The sequence below is a fragment of the Pantherophis guttatus genome, chromosome 17 (assembly GCF_059756535.1).
Source record: "Pantherophis guttatus breed Tessera chromosome 17, ASM5975653v1, whole genome shotgun sequence".
NCBI classification, from domain to species: domain Eukaryota; kingdom Metazoa; phylum Chordata; class Lepidosauria; order Squamata; family Colubridae; genus Pantherophis; species Pantherophis guttatus.
This window is the reverse complement of record NC_142079.1, coordinates 16,470,115-16,487,941: the sequence shown is the minus strand read 5'-3', so window position 1 is coordinate 16,487,941 and position 17,827 is coordinate 16,470,115. Positions and strand designations below refer to the sequence as shown.

General features: G+C 42.5%; 2 protein-coding genes across 3 annotated transcripts in view; one reads left to right on the top strand and one right to left on the bottom strand.

Annotated features, from left to right (window-relative positions):
- Nucleotides 1–17,827, top strand: part of RSPH14 (radial spoke head 14 homolog) — a 106,343-nt gene that overhangs the window by 6,318 nt on the left and 82,198 nt on the right. The gene's annotated exons all lie outside the window — the stretch shown is intronic.
- GNAZ (G protein subunit alpha z) overlaps nt 6,482–17,827 on the bottom strand; it is a 77,575-nt gene continuing 66,229 nt past the window's right edge. For both annotated transcript variants that reach the window (XM_034438519.3, XM_060683647.2), the window contains exon 3: nt 6,482–8,357. In XM_034438519.3, the coding sequence (XP_034294410.1) occupies nt 8,013–8,357 (345 nt within the window). In that variant the 3' untranslated portion in view covers nt 6,482–8,012. The remainder of the gene's footprint in view (nt 8,358–17,827) is intronic.

The following is a 17,827-nucleotide window of genomic DNA, read 5'->3' as shown; positions in this document are numbered from 1 at the left end:
GCAATTTAACAGGACTAGGAAAGAATTCATTGTCTTTGGTTGGATTCAAACAACATGGTTGAATAAGTTAAAATATGGTTGGGGATTCAATAGCTCACTTAGTTGTGGGAACTTTGTCTCAGCAAGCTGTTTGAATCAGGCCATCACAGGGGTGAAATGCTCCCAGTTCGGACCGGATCATCCGATCCGGTAGTGATGGAGGCGGGTGGTTCAGAGAACCGGTAGCAAAAATTCCTGTCCCCACCCCCCCATTGCCCAGCTGAGCCATGCAACCATCAGAGGCTTTTTTTTTAGTTTTTAAAAGCATTTTTTCTACAACCTCTTCGGCCGAAAAAATGCTTTTAAAATAAAAAAAAAAGCCTCTGATGATCGCGCGACTCAGCTGGGATCGTCAAATACTTTTAAAAGCATTTTTTCTACAACCTCTTCAGAGGTTGTAGAAAAAATGCTTTTAAGAGCCTCTGACGATCCCAGCTGAGTTGCCTGATCGGCAGAGGCTTTTTTTCTCAACTCAAGCTGAGTTGCCTGATCAGCAGAGGCTTTTAAAAGAAAAAAAGCCTCTGACGATCAGGCAACTCAGCTGGGATCGTCAGAGCCTTTTGAAAGCATTTTTTTACAACCTCTTCGCCAAAGAGGTTGTAGAAAAAATGGTTTTAAAAGTAAAAAAAAAAAAATGCCCACGCCTATCCAGTCACATTACCCTCCCCACTAAGCCACGCCCACAGAACTGGTAGTAACAAATTTTAGATTTTACCACTAGGCCATCAAACTATGCTACCATATGGTTTGTTTGGATAGAACATGTTATACACCCACTGTGTAACTGCATGATAGAACTTTATCTGAATGAGACGGTAACAACCAATGACCTTTGTAGCATCTCTCTCTCTCTCTCTCCCCCCACTTCCTCCCTTCCCACCTGTCTCATATTCACTTAGTGACTATTTTATTTTAACAGACTGGTTCTTGGAATAGAGCTTGGTCACAAAACAAATAGTGGGTGTACAAGGAATTGAGCTGGTGTTTTTGGGAACCCAGCCATTAAATGCAATTTTTAGTCACCTGAGACTAAGGCAAGGAATATAGATTTCTAGGGAGAAATGTTGGACTTAAGGATATGTTGCTGATTTGTGTACTTGTTTGCCCATACTTTGAAAATGTGTATTTGTGGGAGAGAAAGGCTGTTTCATTGCCATCAGTTGGTTTCCAGTATGAAGATTCAAAGCACAGATGGCTATAACTGCTAAATGTTTAACCTGGCCTGGTGCTGATCCCGATGTCACCAAGATAAGGACACCCGGGCTCAGGTGGGCAGGACAGGGCCACCGCTATGAGCAGAGTGCAGTTGAGGCTGCCTTGTCCGGCTCCCCAAAAGCTCAACAAACCGGCCTCAGCGTCCCAGGCTTCTGAAGTCCTTTCCTTCCCTGAGGCTCCAGTTCTCAGCACTCTCACTTACGGGCGTTGATCAATCCATCACATGTTTTTGTGGGGTAAATTTTGGACTCTGGGATAAAAGCTATTCTTTACCATTCTGTGAGTGAAAATTCAGCTTTACAATTTTGTCTGAACTAAAGATTTTTTGTATGGGCTTACATATGAAGTACTTCATTTGTCTAAGGCTACTTCTTGGGGTTAAAATATTCCCCAAAAATGAGACTCTGTCATTCGTGCTCCATTGTGTTCACTTACCTTTCCCATTTCAGTTAACTAAACCGTTGGTCTTCTTGCTTGTTCTTCCTTCTTGTCTCTTTCATTTTCCTCTATTTTTTATTTATATACTTTTTGCATCTATATACTACTACTACTACTATATATACATATCCACTCTGGCTATTTAAGAAACGCATTTAATCTCTCACTAAGGGTAATTGTCTCTTGACTGTGTCAGAGTATCACAGGCATCGCTAAATGAGCCCCTCCCCAAGAGCTCCTTCCGGGACAGGTGAGCTCCATGAAAAGTAACCCAACCCTCTTCCCAGGTCACCCAACCAGCAATTATCTACAATGCAGAGAAAAAAGCATTTAAGTTCCTTTGACTTTTCCTACAGTTTAGCATTAATCTAAGGATTGGATCAGCCCCTGCTTAAATTTTTTGAGAAGCATCAGGGGAAAAAAGAAAGGATTCCAGTCGCCTGCCTGTTGGCTCCTGAATCCCCTCTGAAGGGGAATGTCGTGGACAGATACTTTCTGGGAGAGGCAGCTCTGGCATCTTGTTCTGACCTAGAACCTCTTTGGTGGATGCACATCCCTCCTGTTCTGGATCCCCCTGTGTGGAAGCACTTCAGGATCCTCCATTGGCTATCCATGCTGATTTCCGATTTAGCTGGCTGCTGGATGCCTCATTGGCCTGTTTTGGTCACCGTTGGTTTTTCCATCAATGGGATCTTTATAAAAAATCTTTCCTCACTGCTCCTGCACACCAGCTGTCCTCTCCCCAGTTTCTCCCACAAGTCAGCCAGCATCCCATTGCCCTTAAGCACGTTTCAGCCTTTAAAGAGGGTTTCCCCTTGTTGGGCTTGTGATATCCTCCCCCAAATCTTACGGCTTCCCCAAGCCTGCTGATGCCTCCCACTGCACTTCGGATTGGTAAGAGCTTTGACTACATAATAGTAGCAAAGGTGCTTTTTCTAAAAGGCAACTGGACTTTCTTGGTTTTTTTCCCTTTGAAAACATTTTGCTTCTCATTCAGGAAGCTTCTTCAGTTCTGAACTGGATGATTGAGAATCTCCATAGACGACTACATATAGCCTGCATCAATTCTCCCCTTGAAAGTGCAGAGAAGGTGTGGGGCTCTCTGGCCTCCTCCTCTGTCCCTAAGAGATCTTCGGCATCCTTGGTCTTCACCCATCAACTTCGAAGGTCACTCCCATCAAGGGATCCACTTGCCAGGGGACTAGTGGCCTGTTGCTCTCTGCTCTCAGGAAGATCCACAGAGCAAGGGAAAGTCTCATCTGCCCCACACATTGGACAGAAGCCAGTTTCAGGAAAGTGCTTGACTGCCGCCATAAAAACTCAAGAGTGGCTTTGCCGGATCTGGCTAAACGTTTCATGTACAAGTAGCCTTCAACTTACAACTGTAATTGAGCCTGGCAATTACAGTTGTTAAGTCATAATGGTCATAAAACAGGTCAGATCTGATTTTATGAAAAAGCAGATAGCAGATGTCATGTTAATGGTCATTAAGCGAACCCATTGTTCCAATATTTCTAGATCGGGACTCCCTACGCACGGTCACTCAGGCACTCGTCACCTCCCGCCTGGACTACTGCAACGCTCTCTACATGGGGCTCCCCCTGGGGTGCACCCGGAAGCTCCAGCTGGTCCAGAATGCGGCCGCGCGGGGGATTATGGGAGCGACGGGGCGCTCCCATGTGACACCTCTCCTGCGCGAGCTGCACTGGCTCCCGGTGGTCTTCCGGGTGCGCTTCAAGGTGTTGGTGACCACCTTTAAAGCGCTCCATGGCTTAGAATCACAGAGATATGTACCCCAGAGATATGTACAATATCAGACCTCCGGATTTTTCGTCAGGCCCTGAAAACTTATTTATTTCAACTAGCCGGGCTGGCTTGATCCCACAGTTTTGGGTTAAGTTTTAATTGATTTTAAATTGGGTTTGTTTTAAATTGCGGCCAAAAATATTTATATTTTAAACTGTTTTTAAATTTTTTATGTCTTGTTTTTGTTTTGGCTGTTCACCGCCCTGAGTCCTATTGGAGAAGGGCGGTATACAAATTGAAACAAATAAATAAAATAAATAAAGGAAAATATTTGCAGCTCAGGATTGAAATGAGAGGTCCTTGGTCCTTTCTGAACTTGGTTATTTTCTTGCAGACATTTCATTATCGATATTAGGTAACATCATCGGGGCTAGTAAAATGTGCCTGAAGGCAATATTTCCCCATTTGTGTGCTTTCTGATATGTTTGATGCCCATATGCGGTGCTAATAAAGGAGAATATTCACAGTTTGGGATTGAGATGAGAGGTCCTTGGTGCTCTCTGAGCTTGGTGGTTTTCTTGTCGACGTTTCACTACCCTAGCTAGCATTGATGTTACCTAGTTTGGATAATGAAAAGAAAACAATCAAGCTCAGATGATCCATTGTTCACTGCAGGAGTAAGTGTGGGTTTCTGGGAAAAAGTCATTAAATCACAGTCTGGCTTGTATAATTTTGCATAGTCGTTAAGCAGCCAGTTGTAAGTCAAGGCCTCCCTATACAATCTTCTGCTCTGCCTGGGGGCGTAAAGGGCAGCCTGCTTTATTTCTGACTACCTTAAAGAATCCAATACATTGTAGATGTTCTTCAAAAACCCGGTTGCCATAGGGCCCTGTTCCCAAAATGGCTACTAGGGGGAGCTTGGCTACCCAGACAAATATCTGTTCAAAGACCGAGTAGTAGAATTTTCCCCACCGCCTCAGCTGAGTTTTACCTTTTCTAATAGAGGTGTGCTTGCAAAGAAACCCCCCAGAATCACTTCAATTGTTCCAATGTTTATAGAGGCTGTGTGGGGCTATTCCTTCAAAGATGTCCTTGTAAAGACGATGCGCGAGGTTGGTGCTTTGTTTCTTCTAAAACAACACCAATTTGTGTGTGTGTGTGTTTTTAAAGGACTCAGATGGAGTATGAACAGAAGGGTGTCAGTGTGCACCATATTGCTTGGGCTGCTTTACAGCCGAGAGATTAATCTATTCTAAAATTCCATCTCTAATTTTCACTACTTCAGGCTGATGGATCGCAAAAAGCTCTTGAACATTTTAGCATTTTTTTCCGTGACACCTTTTATAACTAGAGAGTAAAATCACGGATCCGTCCCAGCTGCTAGAACAGGTGCTATCTCCTGGCTTAGCTTCATTCTGAGCAAAAAACAGCACAGGTGCTGTTAAGTTGCATTTTGCATGCTGTTGTTTCAGATGCCAAATCCTATTTTCTTGCTGATTTAATACACTGAGATTAGAACAGCCTAATCTGTTCAAGAAAACTTAAAGTGCAATTAATTAAGGATTTTTAATCTAGAGAATTAGAGAATTTTTAAATAAAATTTAAACTCTAAACTCTAGAGAATTTTTAAAAAGCTGTTACCACTGTCACCTATCTGGGTTCTGAATTGCCATACCATAATGCATACAGCAATAGCTGAAGAAAAAAGGATAATTTATTTGGCAAATTCTCCTATATTTATTTAAATACAAAGGGTAAACTTGAAGTGTCTACTACATCTAGAATTCTTGTATTTTTTTCAGAGCAAGAGCTCTGGTGTTAATTCTGCAATCATGGTAAAAAAGCAATAGAGATAGAAGGCCAATGGGAATGGATAATCTAACTTTTTTGATTAGAGAAATTTATAGTACTGGTGACTGGAAATTTCTTATGGATTTTTTATGTAAAAATGAAAAAAATGGCTTTGATGATTAGACAGGATAGATTATAGAAAGAAGGGTATAATGATGTAACTTTAAAGAGAGAAATTAAAATATAATTGTACTTATAATTACTGTGAAGAATATCAGAAGCCACAGTTTTTCTTTCTTTCCCATTTTTTTTTCTTGCATTTTTTGTTTTTGCTTGCTTGTTTTTCTTTTTTTCTGTATATTAGTTTGTATGAAAGTGTTTTTCTATCGAGATATATATATCCTACAATTTGCTGCAACTTTTAGAACAGGTTTAAACATTCTATATAAAAACAACTCTGTCTCAGAAACCTCACCCTCAAATTTCTCTCTGTGGCAAATCCCACCCCTTCCAGGCCGGCCACATTTCCAACTGAAGGAGCTTCCTGCTCTAAGTTTTGTTCTTCTTGCCTCCCAACCAGAAGCCACCATCTTGGGGAAGGGCTCCAAAGGGGCATCTCTTCCCACTCTCAATCTCTGCTGGGACCTGCAGTTCAGATACCAGCCCCACTAATGTTATATACCATAGAATCTGATTGGGAAAACATTTTTCCCAATTTGATCCACACCTTCTCTCTCTCTCTCTCTCCCTCTCCCTCTCCCTCCCTCCCCTCTCTCATCTATTTATTTATTTATTGCATCTATTAGGACACCCCAAGGAAGCCATGAGACTCTGGGCCATGTACAACAAAAGCAAACAAGAAAAAAAGAAATCAAAACTATAACATCACTGAAGATAAATGTGCAAAATGGCAAATTGACAAAATAGATTGAAGCAGCCACTGGGGGATTTTACCCCTCTCATCACAAACCCCAGGGAGCATTCTGAGGTTTCTGAAGTTCTTTTTTCTCAGAGTTCCAGAAATGTGCAGCTCTTTCTTGAAAGGGCCATTCTGGCCAAGCAGGGCTGGCCATGGAGCCCCCTTCTGCAAGGGCCCCATCCTGAGCCTCAGGCTGCCTCAAAGTGGGACTGATTCTCACAATTGCCTCCTCAGAGCGGGACCAACTTCATCCGAAGTGGAATACCTAAGAAACCCACCTCTGCGAAACCACAAAGCTTCAAAGCAACAGTGAGCACACCACAAACCAGTTAGGACCATTCAGAGTATTTATTTTCTTAAAGTGGACAGCCTGTAACATTATTTCTGCTAAATTTTTCTTAAAGCCCTTGGCTGTGAATTCCCACTTATGTTCATACAACTGGGAAACAGAGGGAGGGGAAGGAAGGCGAGTGAGTGAGTGTGTGTGAAAAAGAGAGAGAGAGAAAGAAAGGATGAGTGCATGGATGTGCTTTACAATTCTTGAATACATATTTACACATTAGCTTGCACTGGAACATTTATGCGGGGGGGGGGGGGGAGAATGAGTTGCGTGACCACCGGCCAGATGCCCCAGGTGGGGTTTTTCCAGTGAAGACACAACAGCTTCTCTGGCCCACTTAAGTATGCGTTTGCCAGAGGAAGAGGCCATTCAGCATTATTTTAACACAATGACAGAGAACTGAAAAATGCATCACTTCCATTTCTTTAATTCCACTAAGTTTTAAAAATTTAAATATCAAGACATTTAAATATTGTTCATATCACTCATCTGTTCACCTAATAATTACAACACATTTTAAAAATAAACACCCCAAAAGACTTAAAAGGCTCTATTGTACAGTTTCACTGGCTCCTGTGTTTGGAAAGGCCGTTGCAAATGCTGCCGTACTTCTCAGAATGTTTGTGGCGCAAAGGAATCAGTCTCTCCATTGGCACACACAGAACCCAGACACAAAACAATAACTTAAAAAGAATCCATTTACCTCTTATACCTGTCTTCAAAAAGAAAAATTCAACCACTCATTATTACAGAGATTGTGTAAAAGGACACAATTATTTGGCAAAAAAAGGATTGAAAAGAAAAACTTTCAACGTATAAAATTCCTCACTGGTAGAATAGTGACCACAACTTAGCCTGGTCTTCAATTCAGTAATTCTACTAATTTCTTACTTCATGCTGCACAATCTGAAAATCTGAAGGATTCAAATGGGCAGCCCCCAAACCATTTCCACACATCAGGTCCTTCCACAGGCAGAATAGTTTGTGATACACCGTTACACAGAGACAATGCGTGTACCTAGGATCTGCTTAGCATGTTCTGCAAGGAACCTGACCGGGGTGTGTGTGGGGGTGAGATCATCAGGCTGGGTCCCAGAAGGGCCTCTCTTCTGGAAAGGGTGTCCCGGCACATCCTGCTTCCCACATGCCGGCTCTGCCTTCTTCCCAACAGGAAGCTGGTTTCTAGGACAGGAAAGACAATAATCTGCTCATCACAGATAGAACAGGGTGGTTCTGCCACTGCAGGAAAGGAAATGACACAGAATGAGCCTGTGAGGATGGGACGACAAAAACTTTTCAGTTCAGTTCAAAACCTCACCATTTGCGGGGAGGTGTGCAGGCGGTAAGCCGTTTCTTTTTGTGAAAACGTGTAGGCAGCTGAAGGGATGATCTGTGAACGTGCACCAGGCGTCTCCCCTCCATAACTGGATCTTCCACACGTGCCCCGTTTTTTCCTCTGTGAATGGAGGGATTTGCCTATTTTGCGTCGCCACACAAAGCCAGACTCATTTCCTCAGAGGATCCTTAGCAAAGGCCAATATATTTGAGGTTGTTCTGAATGATGACGTCTGTCACCGCATCAAACACAAATTGGATATTACTGGTGTCAGTAGCACAAGTGAAATGTGAATAAATCTCCTTGGTCTCCTTGTTGCGATTCAAGTCCTCGAACTGGCGCTGGATATAGACGGCAGCCTCTTCATACGTATTTTGGCCCTTGTACTCAGGAAAACAGACAGTTAGTGGGATTCGGCGAATTTTCTCTGCCAGAAGATCCTTCTTATTCAGGAAAAGGATGAGGGAGGTGTTGATAAACCAGTTGTTGTTGCAAATGGAGTCAAAAAGGCGAAGGCTCTCTGCCATCCGACTCTGTGGAAAAGGATGCAAGTGTCAGCAAGAACATCAGGCACCAGGGACATAACATGCTTTTATCATCAGCGTTCTTGAGCAAAGAGTTAGCGGCGGAAGAAATTAAGAATAAGAGGGAAAAAATGCAATCCAATATCATTATCTCTCTGTGTCTCTCTCTAATCATCTTTCTTTCAGCATTTCCATACATGGCTTATTTTAGCTTCTCTTTTTGTTTCCAAGTCTCTCACAAACTCCATCCAATCCAACCTTCTCAGTTTCTGTTCCTTTCAACCCGGGTACTCTCCATTCATATGCTTGTTTTGCAAGTCAATCCTCATTTTGTTCTCTTTGCACCCATGCCCATTTCAAAATTCCCCCCTTCAACTTTTCTCTTGTTTAAACAACACACACTTAAGTGTCTCACATCCAATGCATTTTTGTTTCTCCTAACATACCCAACTGTTGCTTTCATTCACCAAGTGGTAGAAGCATGTCTTATAAACAGACATTTTGCTTCTTTTGCAATCACTCATTCCTCACAATAAACCATATATTGCCCACTACTTTTCCACCAGCTTTTACAAGTTAAACATGTAGCTCGGTTTATATGATTGCTTCGCTAATCCAGAAAGACTCCATGACTGCAGTGGCATCAAAAGCCACTGAGAGATTAAGGTGGGCCAGAACTAGTAAAGCCTTTGGGAGTAGTGCCTTCCCGAAAGGAAACTTTCACTGAACATATTCAGATCACTGGGCATTGCTGAAGATGGTTTTTCTATCAAAGTAGGATAGGATAGAGATAGAGATAGAGATAGAGATAGAGATAGAGATAAAAATGGAAAGGAAAGGAACGGAACAGAACAGAACAGAACAGAATGCTTTATTTGGCCAAGTGTGATTAGACACACAAGGAATTTATCTCTGGTGCAGAAGCTCTATGTACATGCAAAGCAACAAAATAATGATAATCATAAGGATATAGGCTCTTCTGCTTGAGCAGGGGGTTGGACTAGAAGACCTCCAAGGTCCCTTCCAACTCTTATTCGGTTATCTTCTGTTATAATAGGATACTAATACAAACGGGTAGTAGACGAGGAGAAGGATAATAATACCACAGCCATAAAACATGGGTAAATGCACACAGACATAAAATAGTACTATGAGAATTAGGTATTCAGTGAAGTGACGGCATGAGGGGAAAAAATTGTGCCTAATTGTTTTGGCATGCAATGCTCTGTAGCAGCATCCCGAGGAGAGAAGTTGAAACAGTTTATGTCTGTAACTATTCTCTCAGCCCTCCTTCTGACCCTTGCAATATACAGGTCTTCTATGGAAGGCAGGCCGGCTGCAATTGTTTCTTTGGTAGTCCTAACTACCCGTTGAAGTCCAGTTGCTGTGCCAAATCAGACAGTTCTGGAGGCACAAATGACAGACTCAGCATTTCCTCTGTAAAACTGTATCAACAGCTTCTGGGCTTTATCTCTGAATAAATGTTTTCCTTCTTGAATTGCTAACTAAGATTAGTAAGATTAATAAAATTATTAAGTATCTTTTTTTTTACTCAGAGACACCAGTTTAGATATGCATCTTCAATAGGTAGTTAAGAAACCTTTTTGTGTGTTTCAGTGTTACATATAATGGATCACCACAAGCACAACACAACCAACCAAATAAATACTATAAGAAAACAGAAAAGTTGGCCCTCACAAGTAGAGCCCAAAATTCTGACCCAGGTCTGAAAAGGATTGTTTTATAAGCCAGGAACAGAAGATAGGCTGTAACTAAAAGCATGTAATAATGAAACCTGTTCTCATTTGCCACTCAAACATTTGCCACTTCCAAACATTTATGCAATAATATACAGATGCAATGATACTGAACGATTCAGTTTCATTTAGTTTTAGAAGTAAAAGCTAGAATGAAGGTCATGTTTATGAATTTTATGAATTTTAACTGAACCAATTGCTGGAATGGCCATTTTAGACAACTGCCTGTCCAGAAGCAGCTTTTCACCTAAGGACACTATTATTCTCTTGGCTCAATTGCATCTAGTCAAAAGATGCTGCTGGTGACCAAACTCAGGGCCGGTCACATCCCGAAGAATTACTGGTCCATGAGTTGGGCTCCAGTCTACTTGGCTACCCTTTTTTATGTATACAATACTGCTTTCTATTCAGAAGGATTGCCATCTATGATACAAATCTATGTGGGAAGGAAGGAAGGAAGGAAGGAAGGAAGGAAGGAAGGAAGGAAGGAAGGAAGGAAGGAAGGAAGGAAGGAAGGAAGGAAGGAAGGAAATTGGAGCCTGCCATTTTTCTCCTTGGCATTCCCAACCCTTTTGGACCTCTTTTCCAAAGAGACAGTCTGTACACTAGCCTGCTCAGCTTGAGGCCCATTAGAAATTCAGGGGCTGCCAAATACAATACTTCCCTTCCTCCCCCAAAACGGTAATTCAAAATAGAATAAAATAATAAAATGCCTAAAATGTATTAGACATTCTACTGAAGCTCTGCTCACAACCTTAAAAAAGAACAGATGGGGAGAGAATTAGTTCTTCATTGGAAGATCCGATTAATATTCCTTCTTCCACTTCTTCCCTAATAAAATATTTTAGTGTTCCACACAATATCTCTTCCTGTTGACGAGAAATCATTTAATTATCATACCCTCCAACTCACACTTAACTAAAAGGTTCATCAGCCATGAAGCACTTCGCTGAAGACGAGATATGTTATGTCTACAGCTTGTCCACAATCCATTAAGATTTTACCTGATCAAAACCTGAGATGGGATGACAAGATTTGATCTTGATAAATCCATGCTGAATTTAGGTAGTTACCATAGTGTGCTCTTAAGCTAATGACAGATCTCTTTATGATCATAACCAACGCCTGTTTGTTTTCTGGTATACACTTTGCCTTACTGCAGTTGCTAAGAAATTCTATCAGCATTTTCTCTTTTGTATTATGGTTCAGTATTCTAATTTGGATATAGTTATATACAAGTATAGGGGGATTACCCTAATTTGAATGAATAATCCAAACTCTAAAATGCATGCAACTTCAGCCGTTTCATATTCTTGCGATTTCTACAAAATCAAGAATGCTCTTTCCAAGATGAGATCTGCCCATTTTTTAATTCAAAGTAATTCTTGGGAAGCTTCCAAGGACAAAGGAAGCAGCCCTGTGTAGGGAGGGGATGTGTGAGATTTTGTCACAACCCACTTGGACTTTGTCTCCCACGTAAGCATCTCTCCTCCCTCCCTCCCCCTCCCCCTTAGCAGGCTTGTCATCTTCTCAGAGTACCAACACCTCCAGAAAAGTAACTGTTCCTGATTCAACCTGATGTTACTGTGAATTTTAATTTTCTCTCACATGTTTGAGAAAGAAACAATTGTGAAAACTTGGCTATATTTAGCATTCCTGATTTGAATTTTTTTCTACAGCAGTTACTGCAACCTGAACATTCATCGGGTGAGGCGGAGGGAGATCTAATATCCCAAACCCACAGGAAATTCTGTCATTGCTTTTCTTCTAATTTTAACATATTTTCTCAGCAAGCTTGTTTGTAGCTGGACCTGGAAAATTGTTGTTTTAATTTGGATTCCTGTACTGAGCAGCAGACTTGGCTAATTCTGGAGGTAGCACAATATCTTACAGTACAGTACTTTAGCTAGGCTGATGTTTCTCAACCGTGGCAACTTGGCTCAGCTGGCTGGGGAATTCTGGGAATTGATGTGCAGACATTTTCAAGTTGCCAAGGTTGAGAAACACTGGTCTAGCCAAAACGTAAGAATGGAAGATCTATTTAAGTCTGGTACAAAAGCAAGCAGAGAATCCATTACAGATAGTCCTTAACTTACAACTGTTTGTTTAGTGACCGTTTGAAGTTGTAGCAGCACTGAAAAAAGTGACTTACGGCCGTTTTTCACACTTACGACTGTTGCTGCATCCCCAGGGTCACATGATCAAAATTCAGATGCTTGGCAACTGACAATGACAATTGCAAGCGTCCCGGGGTCATGTGATCACCTCTTGTGACCTTCGGCCCCCTTTGCCTTACTAATCCAAGTCCTCTTCCTGGCTCTCTATGGTATCCTGATCCATCCCCCCCCCCAATTTAATGAAGTAGACTTATTTCTTTATGAAAGTTTTATGCCGTCCATCTCCCCTGTAAGTGACATAATAAGCCTCTGTCCAAAGCCACTCCCCAGGTCTGCCTCACTCTTGACGCAGAATCAGACAGCAGGGGCTCCTCCTGACACCATCCCTTTCTAGCAACCTTTAGTTTTATTTGCTGAATCTCGAAAGTCAGAGAAGGTGCTGTCTGCATCATTCCACTTTCCTCAGTATTTGGTTTCTTTGCTTACAAGCCACTCTGTGGTTTATCAGTAGCCTAATGCTGGTTCCAGTTGTGAAAAGAATTCTAGGACGTGTGCAAGGGTTCAAGGGAGGAGTCCCAAAATTTGCTTTTTCTGGAATCTCCAGATCTCCCCCACTTACAGGACATCTCGACAGAATTTAATATCTGCCCTTTCAAATTAAAGGACTCTTAGTCATTGTGAAAAAGCAGCAAATCAATGGGGCTTCCAGGAAAATTCATATAAAACCATTTAAAATCTTCCAAAATTCTTGGCTCATGTCCCAAATGCCATATTTGGGGGGGTGGGGGGTGGGAGACAAGTCATTAATAACAACGGTTCCTCTGGCCCAAACGTTCCCCAGCCACATTCCCTGAAGGGCGAGTCTGTTCAAAGAGAGGCTTTTGGGATTCAGCAGAAGGGAACAGACAGCTGAAGTGGAGCAAAGAATGGAAAGGAAACAGCCCTGCCTGACCCTTCTCTTCATACTGATCACAATCACCAGAGTGCCTTCATGGCCACATCCAGTTATATTTTCTTGTACTTCAAAAACTTTGAGTAAAAAAAAAAAGATTTAGAGAGAAAAATCTTATGAAGGCAGCAAACATAATTGTTGGGTAGTTTTTGTTCTTCATATCAAACAAGTTTTCAAAAACACAGAACCACATCAAGAAAGCTAATATAGTTCTTAAAGATAAATCTTGAAAATACTTTAAAATACTTGTTCATGAAATGTATAGATTCATCCAATGGTAAACAACTCTCGCTTCCCTCTCTTGCCGTGACTGACAAGGCTGCTTCTGCCGTCTCATCAGCTGAATGGATGGGAGGGCCTGACTGCACAGGTCAAGCAAAGCTATAAAACCCTCTAGGGAACCAGGCTCTGTGCCACGAAGGGCTTCATAGTTGGCAACAAGCACTCGGAATTGGCCCATTAGCCTCCCGGGAGCCAACTGCAGTTCACAGAGTATAAGTGGTACACGAGCCTGACAAGACATGCCCCTATTTGGCCATGCTATCACACTCTGGACCAGCTAAGCTTCCCACTGACCACAGGGCACCATGCCTCCCATTCTCACCCTGCCACTGGGCCAGAAGGAGACTGTAGCTGAGGCTGAGAGATCAAGAAGGTACCAATAGAGGAGAACGTTTGTAATTCAGGGTTGGAATGAAGGGCCCTTGAGGCTTTTTGAACTTGGCTGTTTTCTTGCAGATGTTTCATTACCCAAACTAGCTAGCACTGATGATGTTACTAGTTCAGGTAATGAAACATCTGCAAGAAAACCGCCAAGCTCAAGAGAGCCCCAAGGACCCCTCAGATGAAGAAGGATGGCTGCATTCCTCTTGGCCCAGCTCTGCATATACTTCACATACACCACCTATGTGTTTTTTAAAAAATTCTGAGCAATTGTGCCTGTTTCTTGGAGACTCTGGACAAGTCCCTGCAGTTTTCTTGGATAATTTTTTTTGGGAAGTGTTTTGCCATTGTCTCCTTCCTAGAGTGATTAGCCCAAGTTCATCCAGCTGGCCTCATGCCTACGGTAGGCCTTGAACTCACGGTCTCCTGTTTTCCACTCTGGTGCCTTCAGCACTACTTTGCAGCAAACTGATTTGCAGCAGCTAACAAAGGTGCACAGCAAGATTTGGGTGCATCTGTTAGATTCAGAAATGAAAGGGCAATATCTTCCCCAGGACACCTACCAAAATTCAGTGGAGAAATAAACTCCTCAAATTCTGCAAAAGAAACTGATATACTGTGTTTCCCAGAAAATACAACCTACCCCCGAAAACAAGCCCTAGCCCGATTTTCATGCCTGCACCTAATATAAACCCTATCCAAAAAATAAGCCGTAGTTAAGCCCGGCCCACCATCTGGTTCTACAAGGTGGGGTGAGGCGCATGTGTAAAAATCAAGCTAGGGCGGTGGGGCGGAGCTGCTCCATATGTCCCACACCCACTTACCTTAGGACCGCCACAGCCAGGCCTCCCACATACCGACACCTGTCGCAGCACTGCCTGACTTCTTTTGCGGTGGCTTGTGGCAGGATGCGGTGTGGCTCGCGTGTGGAATGGCACAGCACATCATGCAGCATCCTGTGAGCGGCAGCACAGGTGCAACGAGCTACGTGGCATCTGGCCGCAAGCAGCTGCAGAAGAAGTCAGGCAGCGGCACAACAGGTGTCGGGGTGGGAAGCCTGGCTGCGGTGGTCCTAAGGTAAGCGGGTAAGACATCCCCTGAAAATAAGACCTGGTGCTTATTTTGGGGCTCAAAATAAAATAAAACTGGGTCTTATTTTCACAGAAACATTGTTCTACGAAATTATTAAAAGGATTTGGAGATAAGATGGCTGAGAATACAAAAATTACAATTATTCAATATTATTAAAATAATATATATTCTTGATGTGCCCAAATCTGCCAAAGCAATCCTCATTTATCATATCCCAATGCTGACACTTTTCCTCTAAGCTCCCAGGGTTGCTAATTTTAGAAAGATACTTTCTTGTCTTATTTTTGTAGGCCATCTCTATCTAAATCCAGAAGAGAATCAGTTCTTAGCATATTTCAAGGCTGAGATTTTCAGCCGAATTTTTATTCAGCACACACTGTGCTCCTTTCTATTCCCTCCCCAATAGAGGGTTGGGCTGTGACTGGCTAAGAGTCCCGGTGGAATCCCCTCAGTGACCGTCCAGCCCAGGGATGGGCAACTATGTCAATTTTATGAGCTGTGGACTTCAATTCCAAGAATTCTTGAGCCAGCCTGGCTCTTTCTTTTTTCCCCAGTTCCTTCCAATTAATTGTGGGTAATAAACACCTCTGTGGTACAGATCACAGGGGCCCAAAGGCAAAGCCATTTCTGAGAATTTCCTCCAATGACCAGTTCTTGCCTCTGCCTCAGCCTGGAAACTGGGGGAAACGACCAATGATTCCATTGGCTTCAATGGATTCCATGAATGAAAAATTTCACAATGATGATTTGCAAGAACCTGTTCAATATTGTAGAAACTCATCATTTGGATCAAATTCTGGGAGAGACCAACGACAGCATTAAGGGTCTTCTTAACAATAGTTACTAGTAAATTTTAACCAAAGATTGACAAATGATTATCAAATTACTCAAAAGAACATAGCTTCACAAGAGGATTTGAGAAAAATGCAGATTCACACGAGTGAACATTGTAGATCTCCTCTGAGCAATTACACCCTTGGAAGACAGATCACAAACCTCCACTCCTTCTATGAAGAAGAAGTCATGCTCTTTAGTGGCCCCATTCAGACTGCTACACTCATGGACTGCTATGCCTCAGGTACTCCTCAACCTCACCTGGGCTCAAAAGGAACAAGACTTAACAAAGGTCTCTTTGCATGAGAGAAGCTGCACAGGCTCAGATGACCTGCCAGACCTCACAGAAAAAGGAAGGAGAAACCCTTCTTCAACATGCACTGCACTCCCAAAAATGTGATTTTTCAACTAGCTGAATATAATGAGGAAGCTAAAAAGGAGTTTCTGTTTCTGTTGGGTATTAGCCAGTTGAACCTAACAGAACAAAGGTAATCAGTTACAGGTTGTCCTAAATCAACATGAATATCCTTTTAGAATGCAATAAGGCAGCCACAAAAATGGGCACTGGAAAGAAAATGAAAGCAGACACCCCTTAACCTGTCCTTCAGCGTGACTTCCTGAGGAAAGCTTTGCTGTGACGTGAATCAATCAATCCATCAATTTTCATTATGGTCACAGACCAGCATTACAAATAAGAGCATTAAAAACAATAATAATAGTAAAAAATACAAATAAGGCAGACAGAATAATATATTGCGATTGGTAGTGGATTAACAGTGGGCAGTTAATTTGGCCTAATTTTACAGAATTAACAGAATTTGGCCACATCCAGAGAAATCTTCAGCCAACACAACATACGTGCACACTTCAAACCCAAGAATACACTAAGGCAGAAACTTATCCACCCGAAGGATAAAACACCCAGATACAACATGAGCAACGTGATATATTCAGTACAATGCAGCAGGGTGGATTTGATTTAAATCGAGTTGATTTAAGTCACAATTTAAATCATGATTTAAATCACTAGTAAAAAGGCTTGATTTAAATCAACTCGTTTTAAATCATAATTTTTAAAGAGCAACTGTCATCTCTGCTACTCCTTTGACCCACTGTTGACTCACCGATAGTCCCAGTGTTGCAGAATATACAGCCTCATGCTACATAACTAAGCTCCATTTCATGCTGAATAAACTAAATTTATGTATCTTAAATAGAAAACTATCTTACAATAGATTTTTACCACAAAAGTTTTTTATTAAAATAAATTCGATAAAAATCAAAAAAATCCGATTTAAATAAAAAAAATCCGATTTAAATCAAAAGGGGCGTTGGTCCTACCTGATACGCTCCTTCTCGTTGGGTGGAGACAGCAGCCAGTGTGGGTAATCCTCATCCAATCAGCCTGAAGGACTGGGTCTATCCAAAGTTTAAATCCTGCCCTTGTTGCCGGGTAGACCAGCTTTTGGCGAAAAACTAAGGAAAGACTCGGCGTGTGGTCAAGATAAGAGAAATTTAGAGAGAGAAAAACGAGACCAGCCTGGCACAAAAAAACCAGGAGGGTCTGGCTGCTGTCTCCACCCAACAAGAAGGAGCGTATCAGGTAGGACCAACGCCCCTTCTCCATTGTGGGTGGAGACAGCAGCCAGTGTGGGACATACCCAAGTTCACTGTCCCGAGACCTGGGAGGGCCCAGGCTGGTCTGAAATAGCCTCCCCAGCAACAACCCTCTGCAACACCTGCCGACCAAACGCTGCCTCAGCAGAGGCAAATGAGTCAATTTTATAGTGTTTAATAAAGGGAGCTGGAGAGGTCCATGTGGCCGCACGGCAAATCTCCAGCAACGGGGCCTGTGTAGCCCAGGCCGCCGCCGTAGCTGCACTGCGTTTAGAGTGGGCAGTCACATGAGGCGGTCGCGGCAGGGAGCGGAAGTCGTAGGCGGAGGCGATGGTTTGCCTGATCCAGCGACCGATAGTTGAAGAAGATACCTTGAGACCCAAAGAAACAGGTAAGAAGGAGACGAACAAGGCTTCTGAACGTCGAAAGGATGCAGTGCGTTTAATA